Source organism: Epinephelus fuscoguttatus, linkage group LG8 (assembly GCF_011397635.1).
Source record: "Epinephelus fuscoguttatus linkage group LG8, E.fuscoguttatus.final_Chr_v1".
Classification (NCBI taxonomy): domain Eukaryota; kingdom Metazoa; phylum Chordata; class Actinopteri; order Perciformes; family Serranidae; genus Epinephelus; species Epinephelus fuscoguttatus.
Window position 1 is genome coordinate 42,877,188 of NC_064759.1, and position 15,767 is coordinate 42,892,954.

The 15,767-nt window shown below is 40.3% G+C and overlaps 1 protein-coding gene across 2 annotated transcripts in view; it reads left to right on the top strand.

The window, feature by feature from the left end:
- LOC125892854 (TGF-beta receptor type-2-like) overlaps positions 1-15,767 on the top strand; it is a 62,173-nt gene that overhangs the window by 24,069 nt on the left and 22,337 nt on the right. Inside the window, exons 2-3 of one of the 2 annotated variants that reach the window (XM_049583167.1) lie at positions 1,925-2,069; positions 2,200-2,393. In XM_049583167.1, coding sequence (XP_049439124.1) covers positions 1,925-2,069; positions 2,200-2,393 — 339 coding nt within the window. Of the gene's footprint in view, positions 1-1,924; positions 2,070-2,199; positions 2,394-15,767 lie in introns of those variants that run through there. The other variant, XM_049583168.1, reaches the window with a different exon arrangement.

The window sequence follows — 15,767 nt, forward strand, 5'->3', positions numbered from 1 at the left end:
CAGATCTAAATTATATTAGGCAGCTTTGTATGTATGAAAATTATTTAACGTGTCAATATCACAGGGTTTCCCCCGGAAAAGTTGCTGGACTGTGTGGTATTTATTCAGTTTTCGGAAATCACGATGTCTACAAAGTATAAGCTATAAGTACAAGTATAAGCTGCTACTAGCTTAAATGACTGTCAAGTCAGCAGACGTATTAACTCCGTATCCTCAATGAACAGTCCATGAAAAAAATTTTTTTCCAGCAGATATCTTAGTTACAACATGATTGAGCTAGCAAAGCAGTTTGGGGTTGCAATGTGTGGTATTTATTCAGTTTTGGGAAATTACGATGTTTAGAAAGCACAATCTCAGGGAGTGCCATGATGTGTGATGCATCCATTTATCAAATGTGCACACCACCCCCTACTGTATTAGATGGGTAGCACGGTCAGCAATTACGATTATTACGAATTATGGGCACTGTTTTGCAGGGCAGACCACGAAAATAGCAAATAGCAATGTCCTCTTTGTTTTCTTTTTGATTATGGCATAAAATGTGCAGTCTTGAAGAAGAAAATGCAAATGCAGATAGGTTGATTGATTATTCATTTTATTTATGAGTGAAATAATGCAGCCACATTCCTAAAATTAAAAAGCATTTCTGCAAATGCATTTTAATTTTCAAATTTTACATTTCAAATTGAATTTTGGTATCTATTTGCTGGGGCATATTTGGAAAATTAAATCTCAAATGACTTTTTCTTTTTCATTTTAATTAAGTAAAAGAATGAGCAGTCTTGAAGAAAATTAAAATGCAAATAGGATGATTGATGATTTATTTTATTTATGGATCAAATAATGCAGCCACAATCTTAAAATGAAAAAGCATTTCTGCAAATACATTTTAATTTAAATATTAGTCACAATTTGCTTCCATAGCTTTCATGATGCTTTTACTAAAATTATGAATAAAAATGCTCAATGCCGCAAATTTAGAGTGAAAGGCCGTAACAATTCTTTGTTTTCCCCACAGCTGTCCAGTCTGCTAAAAGGAAGGGATTTTCAAAAGGAAGAATCTGAGGCACTCAGAGGGACATTTATAAAAAGCCTTTATTAAATGGGCTTACAAAGTCATTTAGAAACGCCTACGCATTTCAGCCATACAGGCCTTCATCAGGGCATTTGACCATTTTCACACTTTTTTCTAAAAGAAAGGGATGCCTGGCCTTAGCCCAGGCAATCTAAATCTCAGGCTGATTAGCTGATCTTTAGACAGTTCCAAATCTTTTTATCCTTCTCCTCAAAAAGGCAAAATCTGAAATCTATCTTTCAGAAATTACCACGAACTCAAATTAGCATAAGAAGTTCTGGTAAACAATAAAAACTTCATTTGGAAATGTAATAGGGGGTTTATAGTATCAAAGCAACTAGATCCAAACAAATCTGCAGGTCCTGACATGCTTGATCCTCACTTGCTCAAAGTAGTTGTAGACTTTATAGCCGAACCGCTGAACCACAAAATGTGTAGCCACACCGGGCTAGTAAAAGGGACTAATTGGGACTAGGCTTTTAAATGAAGTTCTTTTTAATAATGTCTGCTGTGATACATGTTTGTAGTATGTTTTGTTTGTTTGGTTAAGTGTTGTGTTTTGTACTTTTGTATCAATGTGAAACTGTGTATGTTTTGAATACAAAACAAATTTTGGAAAACATATTTCTGACAATAAAGCGAAATCAAATCAAAATGAAGTTAAATATATTTCTGTCACCATTTGTTGCATAATTTATTCATCAACCAATCAACATTTTTCTGCTTCAAACAAAGCAAGAGTTTTGCACTGTCAGAGAATTGGCGTTAAGAATTGCTGTATTTTCACTATGACAGAACTTGTCTGAAACATTAAGCCAACCTAATGGATACTTTTGTGGTCCTCTGCAGGTATGCCGCCTTTTTACCCAATGAGTCAACTTTGTAAGTTCTGTGATCTGGAGCTTTCCTCCTGTAGTGGTACAGGGACCTGCATGTCCAACTGCTCCATCACCTCCATCTGTATGGACAGCAACGAGGTCTGTGTCTCTATCTGGTAGGTATTAGACAGTGGAACAATGCCTTCATCTTTTAGATTGGATTTAACAAGATAACTAAATGGATGTTAATGTATACAGTTTTAATAACTGCATCTCGGTTCTGTCTGTCTGTCTGTCTGTCTGTAGGAGGAAGAATGAGACAGGCTTCTCCATTGAAACTCTGTGTCATGACCCATCCAAGCTGCTCTATGGTGTTATGTTGGATGACTACAACAGCTCCACCTGTGTGATGAAGGAGAAGAACACAACAAGTGGGATGGCTCACTTCTGCTCCTGTACTGATGAAGAGGAGTGTAACGACAAACTGTTTTTCTCCCCCAGTGAGTACATGAAACTAACACCCCCCAGGTCAAAGCTGCACTTATCAGTATATTTATTTCATCCATAGATTAAAGGCCTATGTTTAATGTGAAAGGGATCACTTTTAGTGATGAACTCAGAAAATTATTTCTGCAGTTGCCATCAGCTCTACTGAGCATTTAGCATCTCCCAGCTCATTGTTTTGGTTCCATTGTGGGTTAAGTCTCACTGCTCTCATCAGTTCCAGCAACAACAGGGAGCTCTTTTCAATTCTGAACTTTATTTGATATATTCACTGTACACTACCCGTCCAGCATTAAACAGCACATAAAAAAGTTAGCAACTGTCTGGTGAACATGCAGCATTTAGCAGCTAAATAGCCAAATATTTCCACCAGGAGTTGGTGGAGACCAAAAACAGAGCTTGTAATGTCCAATTTATGTAATCCAAAGATTACATAAATTGGAGACCCCAGTATGCAGAAATAGTCAAATACACATAGGTGAGAATAACACATGTGTACTGCATGTAAAGACATACATGGTTTATGTCAAAACTATATGACATTAGCATCATTCAGGACTTCAACTGACAACCCCCTCACTCCCGTGACTAATTGTGATCCAGTTGAGCTATCTGTGCTGGGAAACCCCTATGGATAAACAAACTGTGTAAAGCCTAATAGCTAAGCTAAACGTACCTATGGAGAAGTGGAGGAAGAAGAATAATAAGAAAAGAAGAAGAAGGGGAGGATAAGGAAGAGGAAAAGAAAGAAGAGAAGGAAGACAAATAACAAATCAATGAGGATCCATCAGTAGAACTTTGTGGGCCAAAAATCATATGTTTATACCCCACACAGCAGGTCTGAGGAGGCAAAAGCATGTTTAATCTGTTCCATCCGGGACTTGGACTCACAGCCTCACAGCACCAATGGCAAGTTGTTATCAAGTTAAGATACCTCACAGGCATAGAATTTAGAGGTGACTTCACACTATGATACAGCCAACCACCAGGGTACAGCATAACAGCTGTACATGTATTTACAGGCAGATTTCAAACTAGTGTCAAAAATGTAGCTATCAAGACAAAATTATGAGAATTTGCATACTTCATCTGGACAACATAGAAAACATGTGGAATATATTTTTACAAAGATTGATCCGTAAGTGAAAAAATGATGCTTAAAGATGCTCTTTTTCCATTGAGTGCTACAGGCTACATGATGGCAGAATTCAAAATGCTTACAAAATTCAGTTTTTCATATACAGTTTTGAAATCTAACGCACTTTATCTACCCTGACAGCAAAATATTGTCAACTTTTTTTTCATGAACATTGGAGCTTTATTGAGTGAGAATTTGCAGCAGCTGTTTACAGTGCTGTTTACAGTGACACATTTTGATGCACTGTGGGCTCAGTTTTCAATCAATGTGTCCCATGCGTTTGTGTAAGACAGTCTGAAGATGCGGGGGGAGCAAGTTTGGTGTGAATTGAGCAAAAAATGGTTGAGAAGCTTTAATTAGTTTTACAGTTTTTGATAAACGGAGTGATGGCCTTCATAATGTGCACTCGGTTTGAGTTAACAAAAGTGTCTTCACAGTTGGGCCTACAGTTTGGTGAAAGCTGCAAAGCCATAGGCTATACAGGTGTTTTGGTATGAATTTTCACAGTTCTGAACTTTAAACAGCTGCTGTCACCATCAGGACTGTTGGCCCCCAATTCCCACTGGGGGCCAAGAGTCCTGTTGAGGAGTTTTAGCATGGGACTGGATCTATGTGCCAAGTTTGGTTTATTTTCGTGCATGAGAAGTTAAATTTCCTCTTAAGTGGGACTGCCTGGTCACTAATAAACTGCAGTGTTTGTGTTGATGTAATGATGGAACATGTCACCCAGTGCAACAGTGTGGTTCACTGATGTGTGTGTGTTAACAACAATGGAGTTTGATGGTACAGAAGAAGAGGGCAAATCAGGCTCTGATAAGCAGAGTACTACTGGTTATGGATACATTTACTGGTGGTTTTTGCCTTGTCATGGGATTTATTGACAATATGCCAGCCTTATCCTTTGTCTGTTTACAGCTGCTCTGACTGTATTTGATGTCACTGCATGCACAAGAAGAAACAGACAATTGGTACTAACTGCACCCACTTCCAACTAATAAATTACATTAAAGCTTGGCAAAAGAAGAGCACATCATTTTGACATTGTTACACATCTGATTTAGCATACTGTGTGTGGTTGACTAACTAATCAGCAGGTTATCTGTTCAGACAGCTGCACAGTTTGTGGGCAGCCAAGTCTCACATTTTGCTTAGCAGAGCAACAAATCTCCACCCATTCCTCATACTTCAACTAAACTAAATAAGTAACTAAGTGCTTGCATTTAGTGTTCCTTACTTTACATTTCCTCTTTTTTAACCAGTCTTTTAGTGCTGCTGTATTCTTCTATTTATCAGTAAACCATTACTCCTCCATCTGCTGTCCTCTTCTTACTCCTTCCCCTTCCTCCTTCTCTACATTTTCTCTCCAACCATTGGTATATAAAGTTGTTCACATGTGTTTCAGAAGTTGTTGTTGGTTGTTTATGTCTCACTGTGACAGCTACTGTGTCGTGAAATGACTGCATAGTGCACCGTCATCACAAACAGGAAGTGGAAATGTGGTGTTTGCATCACACATAAAGAATGGTCGGGGAATCCTCAGTGTGGTCACAGAAATGCAGCTGAGTGTGTACTGCGCTGTGTGTTTGGCTGCTGCCTCTCACACTGCTGAGAAGAAAAACTGGGTGTCAGCCTGTGTGTGTGTGTGTGTGTGTGTGTGTGTGTGTGTGTGTGTGTGTGTGTGTGTGTGTGTGTATGTAGACCAGCCCTGCTTGAGAGCTCAGACATATGGTTTCCTGTCTGTGTTTAACTCCAATCAGAAACATCTCCAGCACATGGTGACCAGGCCTCATAGACACAGAGCACATCTGTAGTGAATGACAGCAAGGTAGACTGAGTCTGCTGCTGCGGGGCAGCAAATTTAATCTCTTCCTATGTTACAGAATCACTGAAGCAGTTTAAAACCCTCTTCATCATGCCCTGACTAAACTGTAACTTTTTTGCTGTACATAAGCCTACCACAAAGGCTGGAGGGTGGTCAGTTGTTGAGACAGACTATTCTTCAACTGAACAAGCTGTTTTCAAGCCTTGGATTGGAAAACATCCACCCTTGGCAAGACTCTGGGGTTTCAGAACACAGACTTAAAATGCTCTGTTCTCTCAAAAAAAAAAATCTCACTTCAATGTACATGTATTTAGCCATGAAAACAGTTTTGGTGTTATTAGCCAAATGATGGCTTGGATCAGCCTTAGACATATGGTAAGGAGCTCAGACATATGGAGGGAGCTTGGAGTAGAGCTGCTGCTCCTTTGCAACGAAAGGAGTTAGTTGAGGTGGTCTGGGCATCTGATTTGGATGCCCCCTGGGCGTGTCCCATTGGAGGTGTTCCGGGCACGTCCCACTGTTAGGAGGACCCGGGGCAGATCCAGAACACGCTGGAGGGATTATATATCTCATCTGGCCTGGGAACGCCTCAGGGTCCCCCAGGAGGAGCTGGAAAGTGTCGCTGGGAAGAGGGAGGTCTGGGGTATTTTGCTCCACCTGCTGTCCCCGCGACCAGGGGATGAAAATGGATAGATGGATGGAAATTACAAATACAATAAATTTACACGCAAACAGCTTTTCATTACTAACTTAAAGAGGAAACTGCACACATAAGCTATAACACTAATGCATCAAAAGGGGCACCCTCCCTAAACCACACCTTCATAATTGGCATTTTCTTTTATTTGAGATCCTCCCTCTCTTGCCCAACTTGCTTTAGGTCTGAGTCTCACAAATGCAGCCATCAAATTTTCTTCTTTTCATAACATTAAAAGAATGTGTGTGTTACAATTATTTGGTAGGCTTGTGCTGCAAATTACTAGCATGGTTTCACTTACATGCAGTGATCACATGGACAGTAAATTAACTGTTATATGACTTGGATTTGCACAGTAAATAAGAAGGCAGTCTTCTGTTAAAACATTTAATGAAACTGTATTCCAGCTGACGGCTGCTCTGTAGCTGATGCTGCACTCTGATCTTCCCGTTATTGATCCCTACAGTGATCAGTAAGACTGAGAAAACACTACTCTGCATAATAACAGTACAAAGACGTACTGTAACAGGGAAGCCATGGGAACTAAAGACCTGAACCCACCATGCTCAATTTGGCGAGTTCAGTATCTCTATCTGGGATGTGTAGAGTAATTTGTGTAAATCATTATCTATCTTTGTGTTTGTCAATCTGCATCTCTCACTGAAACACACACACACACACACACACACACACACACACACATAGACAGAGAGAGAGCGAGAGAGAGCCCTAGGGTAAGGGTTGTGGTTCCTTCCTCCCATTGAGGACATATGCAGCAGGAAGTCCTTGTTTGTTTATTGGACCACTGCCATGGCTTATTCCTCTACAAATGCCTCACATTGTTCTCCCCCAGCATTACATTCTTATGACGTGCCTGTAATAGTGTTTGTGTATGTGTTTTTTTGCTTGAGAGTCACACTTATGGATTCTCATGCGCTACAAATTTCATCATTAGGGAGTGAATATTGTGATCCAGCAGCTGCCAACACTAACAGGGCTTGTTGGGTTTGATAGACACCTCAGTGGAAGCCTGTCAGAGGTTCATCTCATGTGATTGTGTACTATGTTGTCACTGGTGAGGTGATAAAATGGCAGCTCTTTATGAAAGCTGCTGAAAGTGGGATAACCAGTTGTGCCTCATCACTCTTACACAGCTGTCAGTAAAAAAAAACTGTCAAAACCCCACTGTACACTACCTGCCCAGCACCAAACAGCAGAGAGACACAGATAGCTATAAACTGGTGAACATAGTGGAGCATTTAGCTGCTAAAGAGACTGATATTTCAACAACAACTCCAAATGAATGTTGGTCTGTTTATGCTCTCAGTGGTTAATAGGAAACTGTTTGCTCCATGACAGTGAAGTGTTGACAGCTTGTTGCACTGCCCCCAAGTTGCCAAAAATACAATTAATGCAGCTTTGTTTGTGTAAGTGACCTTTTCAGCCATCCACAGCCCCTATCAGCCAATAGGGGCATGCATGTCATTATTTATTTATTTACTAAGTCTGTTTCCATACACAGAATTCTCCCCCTCAGCTCAAGATAAAACTCCTTTTCTGATATTTCAGGCTTTACTGCCAGGTTCAGAGTACACAATATTAGCCCGATAGCCTGATAGCCTGACCCAGCCACATATGGTGTCAGCTCGGATCATGAACTACAAGGAGTGTCATTCATGATAATCCGTTGACATTTGGGGATGCTTCACGACATTCATTCATTCTAACCGCTTCATCCTCTTGAGGGTCGCGGGGGGGCTGGAGCCTATCCCAGCTGACCCGTAGCGGTTCCCATGACAACGGGCGAGAGGCAGGGTACACCCAGGACAGGTCGCCAGACTATCGCAGGGCTGACACATAGAGACAGACAACCATTCACACTCACATTCACACCTACGGACAATTTAGAGTTATCAATTAGCCTAGTCCCCAATCTGCATGTCTTTGGACTGTGGGAGGAAGCCGGAGAGAGCCCACGCTGACACGGGGAGAACATGCAAACTCCGCACAGAAGGGCTCCCACGCCCGGGATCGAACCGGCAACCCTCTTGCTGGGAGGCGAGAGTGCTAACCACCACACCACCGTGCCGCCCCTGCCTCACGACATCCCAACAGAAAGTCTAGCATGTTTTTTTTTTTCTTTTTGTCATTCTCGACTTCTCTCGTCACAGCCTTCACTTTGACCCATAGAAACACAGAGCAATCTACTGCCATGGACAACTATTTGATATTTCCTTTTAGGGATGTTACCACACAGAGAAAAAAGGGAAAAAAGCTGGCATGAAACAGGCTTTAGTAGCCTGGTGAGTACTGCCATTAGCATCAAGCTAGCAAAGAATATTAATTCTTCATAATGGAGAAAGATACAGTATAAAGGAATAAAATTCACAAATAGTGAATACCACAACTGCAGAGAGAACTAGCTTTGATTGAAACAGACCACATTAGAAACATGCCATTATTCATTATTCCTTCTGTGTTCTACTATTTTTTCCTTTTAATCCGCTTCCAATTGCCTTGAAAAAAGTTAATGCATGGCGCCGTCATTTCAAACTCAATAGTTGCTGCATCCATTTAAAATTAAAAGCCCCTTATAATTTGGGTTGAGAGAAACCCTTCATTTTCTAAAAAGACTTGGGAAACATTTGCAGGAGCTTGTTGTGAAGGATTCAGTGACTTGCATAGTTGGTATATGCGATACCTGAAATGTAGCTTCTCCCATTTGATGGCACATTATGTTACTACAATAACATTTCAGCTTGGACATGAGCAGCCACAGTGACTAAAATAATAGTAATAATGATAGGATAGGAAGGACAAGAATAACCTGATGACCAAGGATGACTGGTCGTGGACCAACTTGTAGTCTGTCATGTCTGTCGGCCAAGTCACAGCAAGATTTTATGACTTCACAATCACCTAATCGGACATAGTGACTGTCAGAAAAAAACAAAAATGTTGTGTAGTCTGAACGCATTGGATGGAAAGACTATAAATGGTGATAATGCACTTTTTTTTGTCTTTTGTTTGCCAACGAAAAGTAGGGACAAAACAAGAGAACTAACTTTTAATCCTCACCAAGGAGGCAGGTTGCATCTACTCTGAGTGACTCTACAAAATCATGTCTGTTGCAGCCAATCAGCATTATTGTCTGTTAGTGAGTATTTTGATGTAGATTGGATCCATGTGCTCTGACTGTGAGAGAGTGAGCCTCTGTCACACAGCGCTTGTTTCTTATTAAGATCCTGCAAAGATGATTTGGAGCAGACTAACGTTGCCTTTCAGCAGTGTCACTAACACGTGTTTTTGAGCTTGTGAACTAGTTAGGGGAAGAGAGGCATTGATAGTAAATACTGCCTTATCATAGTAACATTCTGTTTGTCTGAGTGCTGTATTTACAGCTTTGCTCTTGTTAGTCCATTTTACATTCTTGAAGGCATGCTATGTGAGGAATGCGATAACAGTAGAACTAATTTATTTCTGACATGGATTCCTTTACTTGTACAAGTTGCCTTTTTTCACAGATGTCGCATGATCTCTTGCAAGTACTTTAAAGATATTTTGATATCCCTCATGACGAATGAAATCTTCCTCATGACACAAAGTGGGGATTTTTGATGTCGGGGGTGTTTCTATTTTGATGAAGAACAAGAGATAAAAATAAGAAACTGGGAAAATACATTAGAATGAATTCTCGATGCAGCTGACTAAGAGGAAGAGGGGTGGAAGATAGAAATGGAACAGTAAAGGAAAAAATGGCTCTGTGCATGATCCAAGATCTGCTTTGTTATTCTTATTTTTTACAGTTCCTCCTTAACTGTGGAATCTTGGCCTGCTGTCAGTGAGTCCATCAGTCATTCAGTCACACAGCAGACTCTTTATAGAGAAATGACTCAAGCAGACCAACTCTAAGATGCATGAAAAGGACGGAAACAAGACAGCAGTGTAAAGGAAAAAGACAGAGTTGTACCCAGGGCAGAGAACACTGAGATGGGATGAGAAAGATGGAGAGACAAAAACAGCAACAGAGAGATGTTATAAGGAGAGGATAGAGAACTGGAAGGATATGAGCTATGTTCATGAAGCAGTGTGGGCAGTAAAAGCAGTGCTGTTACCATAGCAAGTAAATAGTGAGCATGATACTCACTGTTAGTCAGTGTAACCAGCCTCCTTGTGGTAGGATTCCTCAACACTCCACCACAATATGATACCAGCCCAGATGAAGGCAGGTTATTTATATAGCATACATTTACAAGAGTAAAAACTCCATAGAAAAAGAAGGTAAACATATTTAAAATTTGACAGGATAGGATTAATTAAGTGAGATCTAACCCATACATAATGCAAACACAATTTCAGCTTCAACTTACAAGGCCTTTTTTGTACTATGTACTGTGCAGAGATGAACTGTAGTATAACCAACAGCAAATATTTAGTGTAAACTACAAATAATCTACACAAACAGATTATATAACAGTTCATCTAAGCTGCATTTCTTTGTTTTTATTATCATCATCATTATTATTATCATTATCATTATTATTATTACTACACAGTGAGGTAGATCTGTCAACAACTATAACTCCTTCCGTGGTAAGACCAGAAGTAAAGGCTGGTGTTGATGAGAATATAGTAAAATAAAGATGTAATCATGTGAAATATCTTTATAAGAGGATGGAAAGGGTTGTGATTGTTAACAAATATTGTATATTAATAAACTCTAACAAATATGTATGCAGTATTTAGAAGTAGCATCACTACAAGTAGTGACTAACTAGCATCCACAAAAGTTACAAGCTGTTTTTCCTAGAAAAAGCTTGGAAGTACAGTGGACTGTTTTTTCTGCAGTGGTCTAGATTAAAGTAAGGATAATAAAACTGAGGACAAAAATGTGACTGACACCAGCGCCACACTGAGGCATGTGGACTAGGGAAGTACTTCTGTATGACATCACATACTAATCCTTCAGTTTATTCCACTTGCAGCTTATGCTATTGGCTTGCCTTGGCAAGATGTGCCCTACGCTGCTTTTGATTGTCTACAGTGGACTTTTTGACACTTCTCTCACGTGTCTGGCCCATAAACTGTATATATTTAGTGGATTTGCAGTGGACACCAGAGAAATAGACACAACAAGGGCCAAGAAAAGAGCCAGAGAGACGGAACAGTATTAAGAAGGAAGAGAGGAGAGAGAGTGTGGCATACTGATGTCACGTGTTATTTGCATGTTCATGTTCTAATGTCCCAAAAAAAGAAACATTTTCATTTAGGTCTGGTATTTGTTATTGTTTATATTACTGTCTTTTAATTATTATAGTTTTATTGAGTGACAAATATATTTAGGAAATGTGTTTATGAATTACTAACAGAACCAGAAAGCCTACTGAAAGAGGCCACGACAGAGAAATGCATTAAGTAGGAAGAGGAGAGAGCGAGAGAGAGAGAGAGAGATTATTACTTATTATTACTATTATTTACTACTACTTTTACTACTAATACTATTACTATTATTGTTGTTATACTATTTTTACACTTATTTTATTTTATGTTATTAATTCTCTAAGTGCTTTGACAATATTGTTATTATAACTTTCATGTCAATAAAGCGAATTTGAATTGAATTGAATTGAGAGAGAGAGAGCAATAGGCCTACTGATGATGTCATGTTATTGGAGGACATGTTCAAATGTCACAAAATCTTCAAAGAAAAAATAAAGTTTTAATTTAACTTTGTTAGTTTATAATAAACAGTTTAACTTTTTTGCCAGCCTATTTGTTTGGCTGACAGTTTTTCTGATCACAGAGATAACGCTGATTAGACATAAAGCAATAAAATTAAAAAAAAAAAAAAAGAAAAGAAAATGTATTTTTTTGCAAGTAGCAAGGGACTTTTGCCATTTTTTTGTATCTTAGCTTGCTACAGTTTTTTAGTAGCTTGCCCAACATTGTATGTATTTATACATGTATATGTATGCTTCTAAATGATAAGTTGGACTGGGGGTTGATTGCTTTAATTTGTGTCAGAAACCTGTTGAAATTGTCTCGCAGCTCTAAATGCTGATGTTTTAATTGAAGAATCTGTCCAAAATGTGCCAAGAGAAATGCTTTTGTTTTACTGATAGTGTAAATCCGTGTAAGGCTTTTGTTTACCATTCAGTTTTATACACTTCATGACTGACTTAATGAGAAATTAAAGCACCACAAGGCCAGTTGAGGAGCTACTATAGTAACGTCTTATTGATGCAGAGCAATTTAAGCTGAAACCATTTCCTCAGTGGAAATGGTTTCATTTCTTCTTTCAATCCTTCAATTCAATTCAATGGTTTCAATCTTTTATTTACTTTTATTTCACAGACAAGAAACAATACATTATGAAGACACTTAAGTAACCACATTTTAAATCCTGTGTGTGATTTATCCTGGCTTAGAGAAAATCTTGGCTAGTCGCTAGGCTAATTTGCTCACCACAGCATAGGCTTCGTGTGGAGGCGACAGTGAAGGCTCCGCGTAAAGCTGATGCACAACTATAAATCCATCTTTACATGTTGGTTGGTTAAAGTCAGTTGCGCCGCAGGTTCAGGCATCAGAGGTTCATTCTATTTTGAAGGATGCAAAGAGAGCTCACAACACTGATCAAAAAAGCAACTTTCATATATCCATGATGTGACCAAGTCATTTATAAAATATCACATCAGAATGTAAAAACTATGGCTTTGACTGGAATGTTGATCAAGTTAACATAAATAATGATATTTAAAGCCTCATTAGAAATGTTTTGCTGGAGAAGAAGCCAAACTGGCAAAGTGACGTGTACTTCAACGTCCTCAGTGTTTATAATGGCTTCCATCTATCCACCCATCACCTGTTTCAAAGATGAAATCATGTCTGGCTCTTTCATTTCTGAGGAAAACTGTTCCCTCTTTATATCCAACTCACAACTTTATTATCCTCCAAACAGTACAAGGATCCAAGTAATTAGCAACTGGTTATAGGATTAAAAGTGTGAGTCAGAGATGGCAGCATTCAACATACTGAAACACACACACACGCACACACATATACACACACAAACAGATGACGTTTGTAATTGCAAGCCGGAGGCGAGGATCCCTCTATTAGTTTAAATGATGTGTCAGACCTCATTGAACGTTGCATGAGAACACTCTGCCATACTGATTGAAAATAGCAATATGACTCCTATTACCAGTTTGTCTTGGCACTGTCTGATTGGTTGTGTTTCTACCTCAAATGTACATAGTCATACACACTAATCATGGTAGAAAGACATCAAGGAAATAAACCTAAAACCCCCAAAACCTCCAAGCAATCTTAAAACCCTCAAAGGATACACACATGTACAGACACATGGAATTTGAGAAGTATTGTCTGACTGTCTGGCAGTCTTACTACGCAACCCACTTTAGTCTGTGTTCAGTATTTTTGATTTATTACATCTGCGGCTTCGCCCAAAGTCATTTCAAAAAGATTTACTGCTTTAAAATCACACACACACACACACACACACACACACACACACACACACACATGACTGACAACAACAACGGGATAACCAAGGAGTCAAAAATAAGATGATGTAGTGAAAGATAGTATTATTTCTTTATGGATTCAACTGTAATTTTGACTTGTCTGATAACCCTTGATCCATATTTTTGGCTCCACAACACTCAGTTATGGGCACTATGTATGTGGAAAATCTGAATGCAAAGTAGATGCAGGGTGGAGCAACTTAAATGGTCAGTCTTTAGTCTGAGCTTCTCCAACTTGCCAGTATGGGGAGGAGAGTAATTTTCCCCTGAGAGACTAAGTGAGACACTCTTTGAAAGGGTGCCCAGCCAGAGCAGACCAGGTCGGGCCGGGCCAAGCTGAGGCAGACAGGCTCTTGACTGTTTTCACCCCACCGGTGGAGCTGTGAGGGTTGGCTGCCTTTTCGTCCGAGCTGGCAGTCAGAGTCAGAGGAGGTAGTTAATGCTATAGCTCCCGAAGGCTGCTCACATTGTTGGCAGTGTCCACTGTAGGCCTGTTAACCGAGTACAAAGTCAGCTCCTGACTGAGACCACAGACGGAAAGATACAGACCCATATATATTTTTAAACTCACTGTTATGTCGGAAAGCGTGTGATTTACAGCACTCCATGGAGCGGGGAACAGTGTGTTGTTTTCATAGCAATGGCCTCAAAAATCACTTCCCTGTGGTGGGCTCACTTTTGTTGGACTGTTACTGTATGAGTAGTGTGAGGAAATTGCAGTGTGCTGCTGCTACATGCAGCACCCAAAGCACAAAAATTAGGCTATATTCCTGTCTTAGCACTACCACCTTCCATTTTAGTTCTATTTCACACAGGTTCTGCCCTCTATTGGACTCCTAATACTTAATACTCCTCTAATCAGGAGCACACATTCACACACTGAGAAAATCATAAACATAGCCAGCCAATCAGAACGTGCCTACCCAAATACTTGCAGACCCCACAGAATATGGGGAGGCGGATTCCAGTGTCCATCATCGTTTTTCTTTTCGGTGACAGCGAGTAGCACACTGAGTCACTGTTTCAGGAACTTTGTCAGTTCCTCTGCGCAGTCCAAGCAGAGGGTGGTGTTCAGCAGCCACCAGCCTCTGAGGCCTGCCTGGCGCTGCCCCAGCCCCAGTATAGGTGCCAGCAACAGTGGAATCACTTCAGATGCTTCTGAAGTGATCCCACCCAGCCCCGGTGGCAGCCCAGCCCTAGAGATGCTTTACCTTGAGGTGGTGTGGCTGATCTGGACTGGGAAAGCAGAAGTGGATTTGTTTGCCAGCCGACGCAACACCCACTGCCAGGTATGGTTCTCCCTGGCAATAAAAGACAATTCCCCCTTTTGGGGGTAGACGTGTTTTCACAGGCACCATGGCCAAGAAAGCTGCTCTATGCCTTTGTGCCTCTCCATCTTGTCCCTCCCCTATTGGAGAGAGTCAGTCAGAAGCAGTTGTCAGTTGTTCTGGTAGCCCCAGGTTGCCTCCCTGTGCCATGGAATGCAGAAATGCCTCAAATAATGGGGGCCCAGCCATGGATCATCCCCTGGTTCTGGGGGGCTCTGTCTCCGGAGGTGGGTTCGATAGGCACGTTGCCCACTCTGGGTTAACTTCTCTAGGCTTAGCTCCTGAGAGGGACAGCGGAGTCAACCACTACCTACAAGGCAAAGTGGTTGGGGTTCCAACGCTGGTGCGAGAAAAGGAGGCTAGATCCCCTGTGTTGTGTAGTCAGCTCTATTTTGTCCTTTTTGCAGTGTTTGTTGGATAAAGTCATATGCCACTATTAAAGTGTACACAGCAGCATCTCTTATGGCCATAAGGGTTTTGGTAACAGACTGCTCTTTGCCCACTCTTTTGTGAAACTGTTAAAAAAAGGACCCAACTGTGCCAGAAAGTTTTAGACCTGTTGGTTTGATTAATGTAGACATCAATATTCTGACAATGGTCCATGCTATGAGACCAGAAAGTGTTTTACCACACTTAACACATTCTGATCAAGTAGGATTCATGAAGGGGAGGTCATCTATGAATAATATCAGACACTTTCTAAACCTCATGGATGCCAAAAAGGCATTTGATAGGATGGAGTGGGGATCCTTACAATATACTTTAAAAATATTTGGGGGAAGGTTCTATCAAATGGGTGAACATCATTTATTCAGATCCAAGAGCAGCAGTAATGACA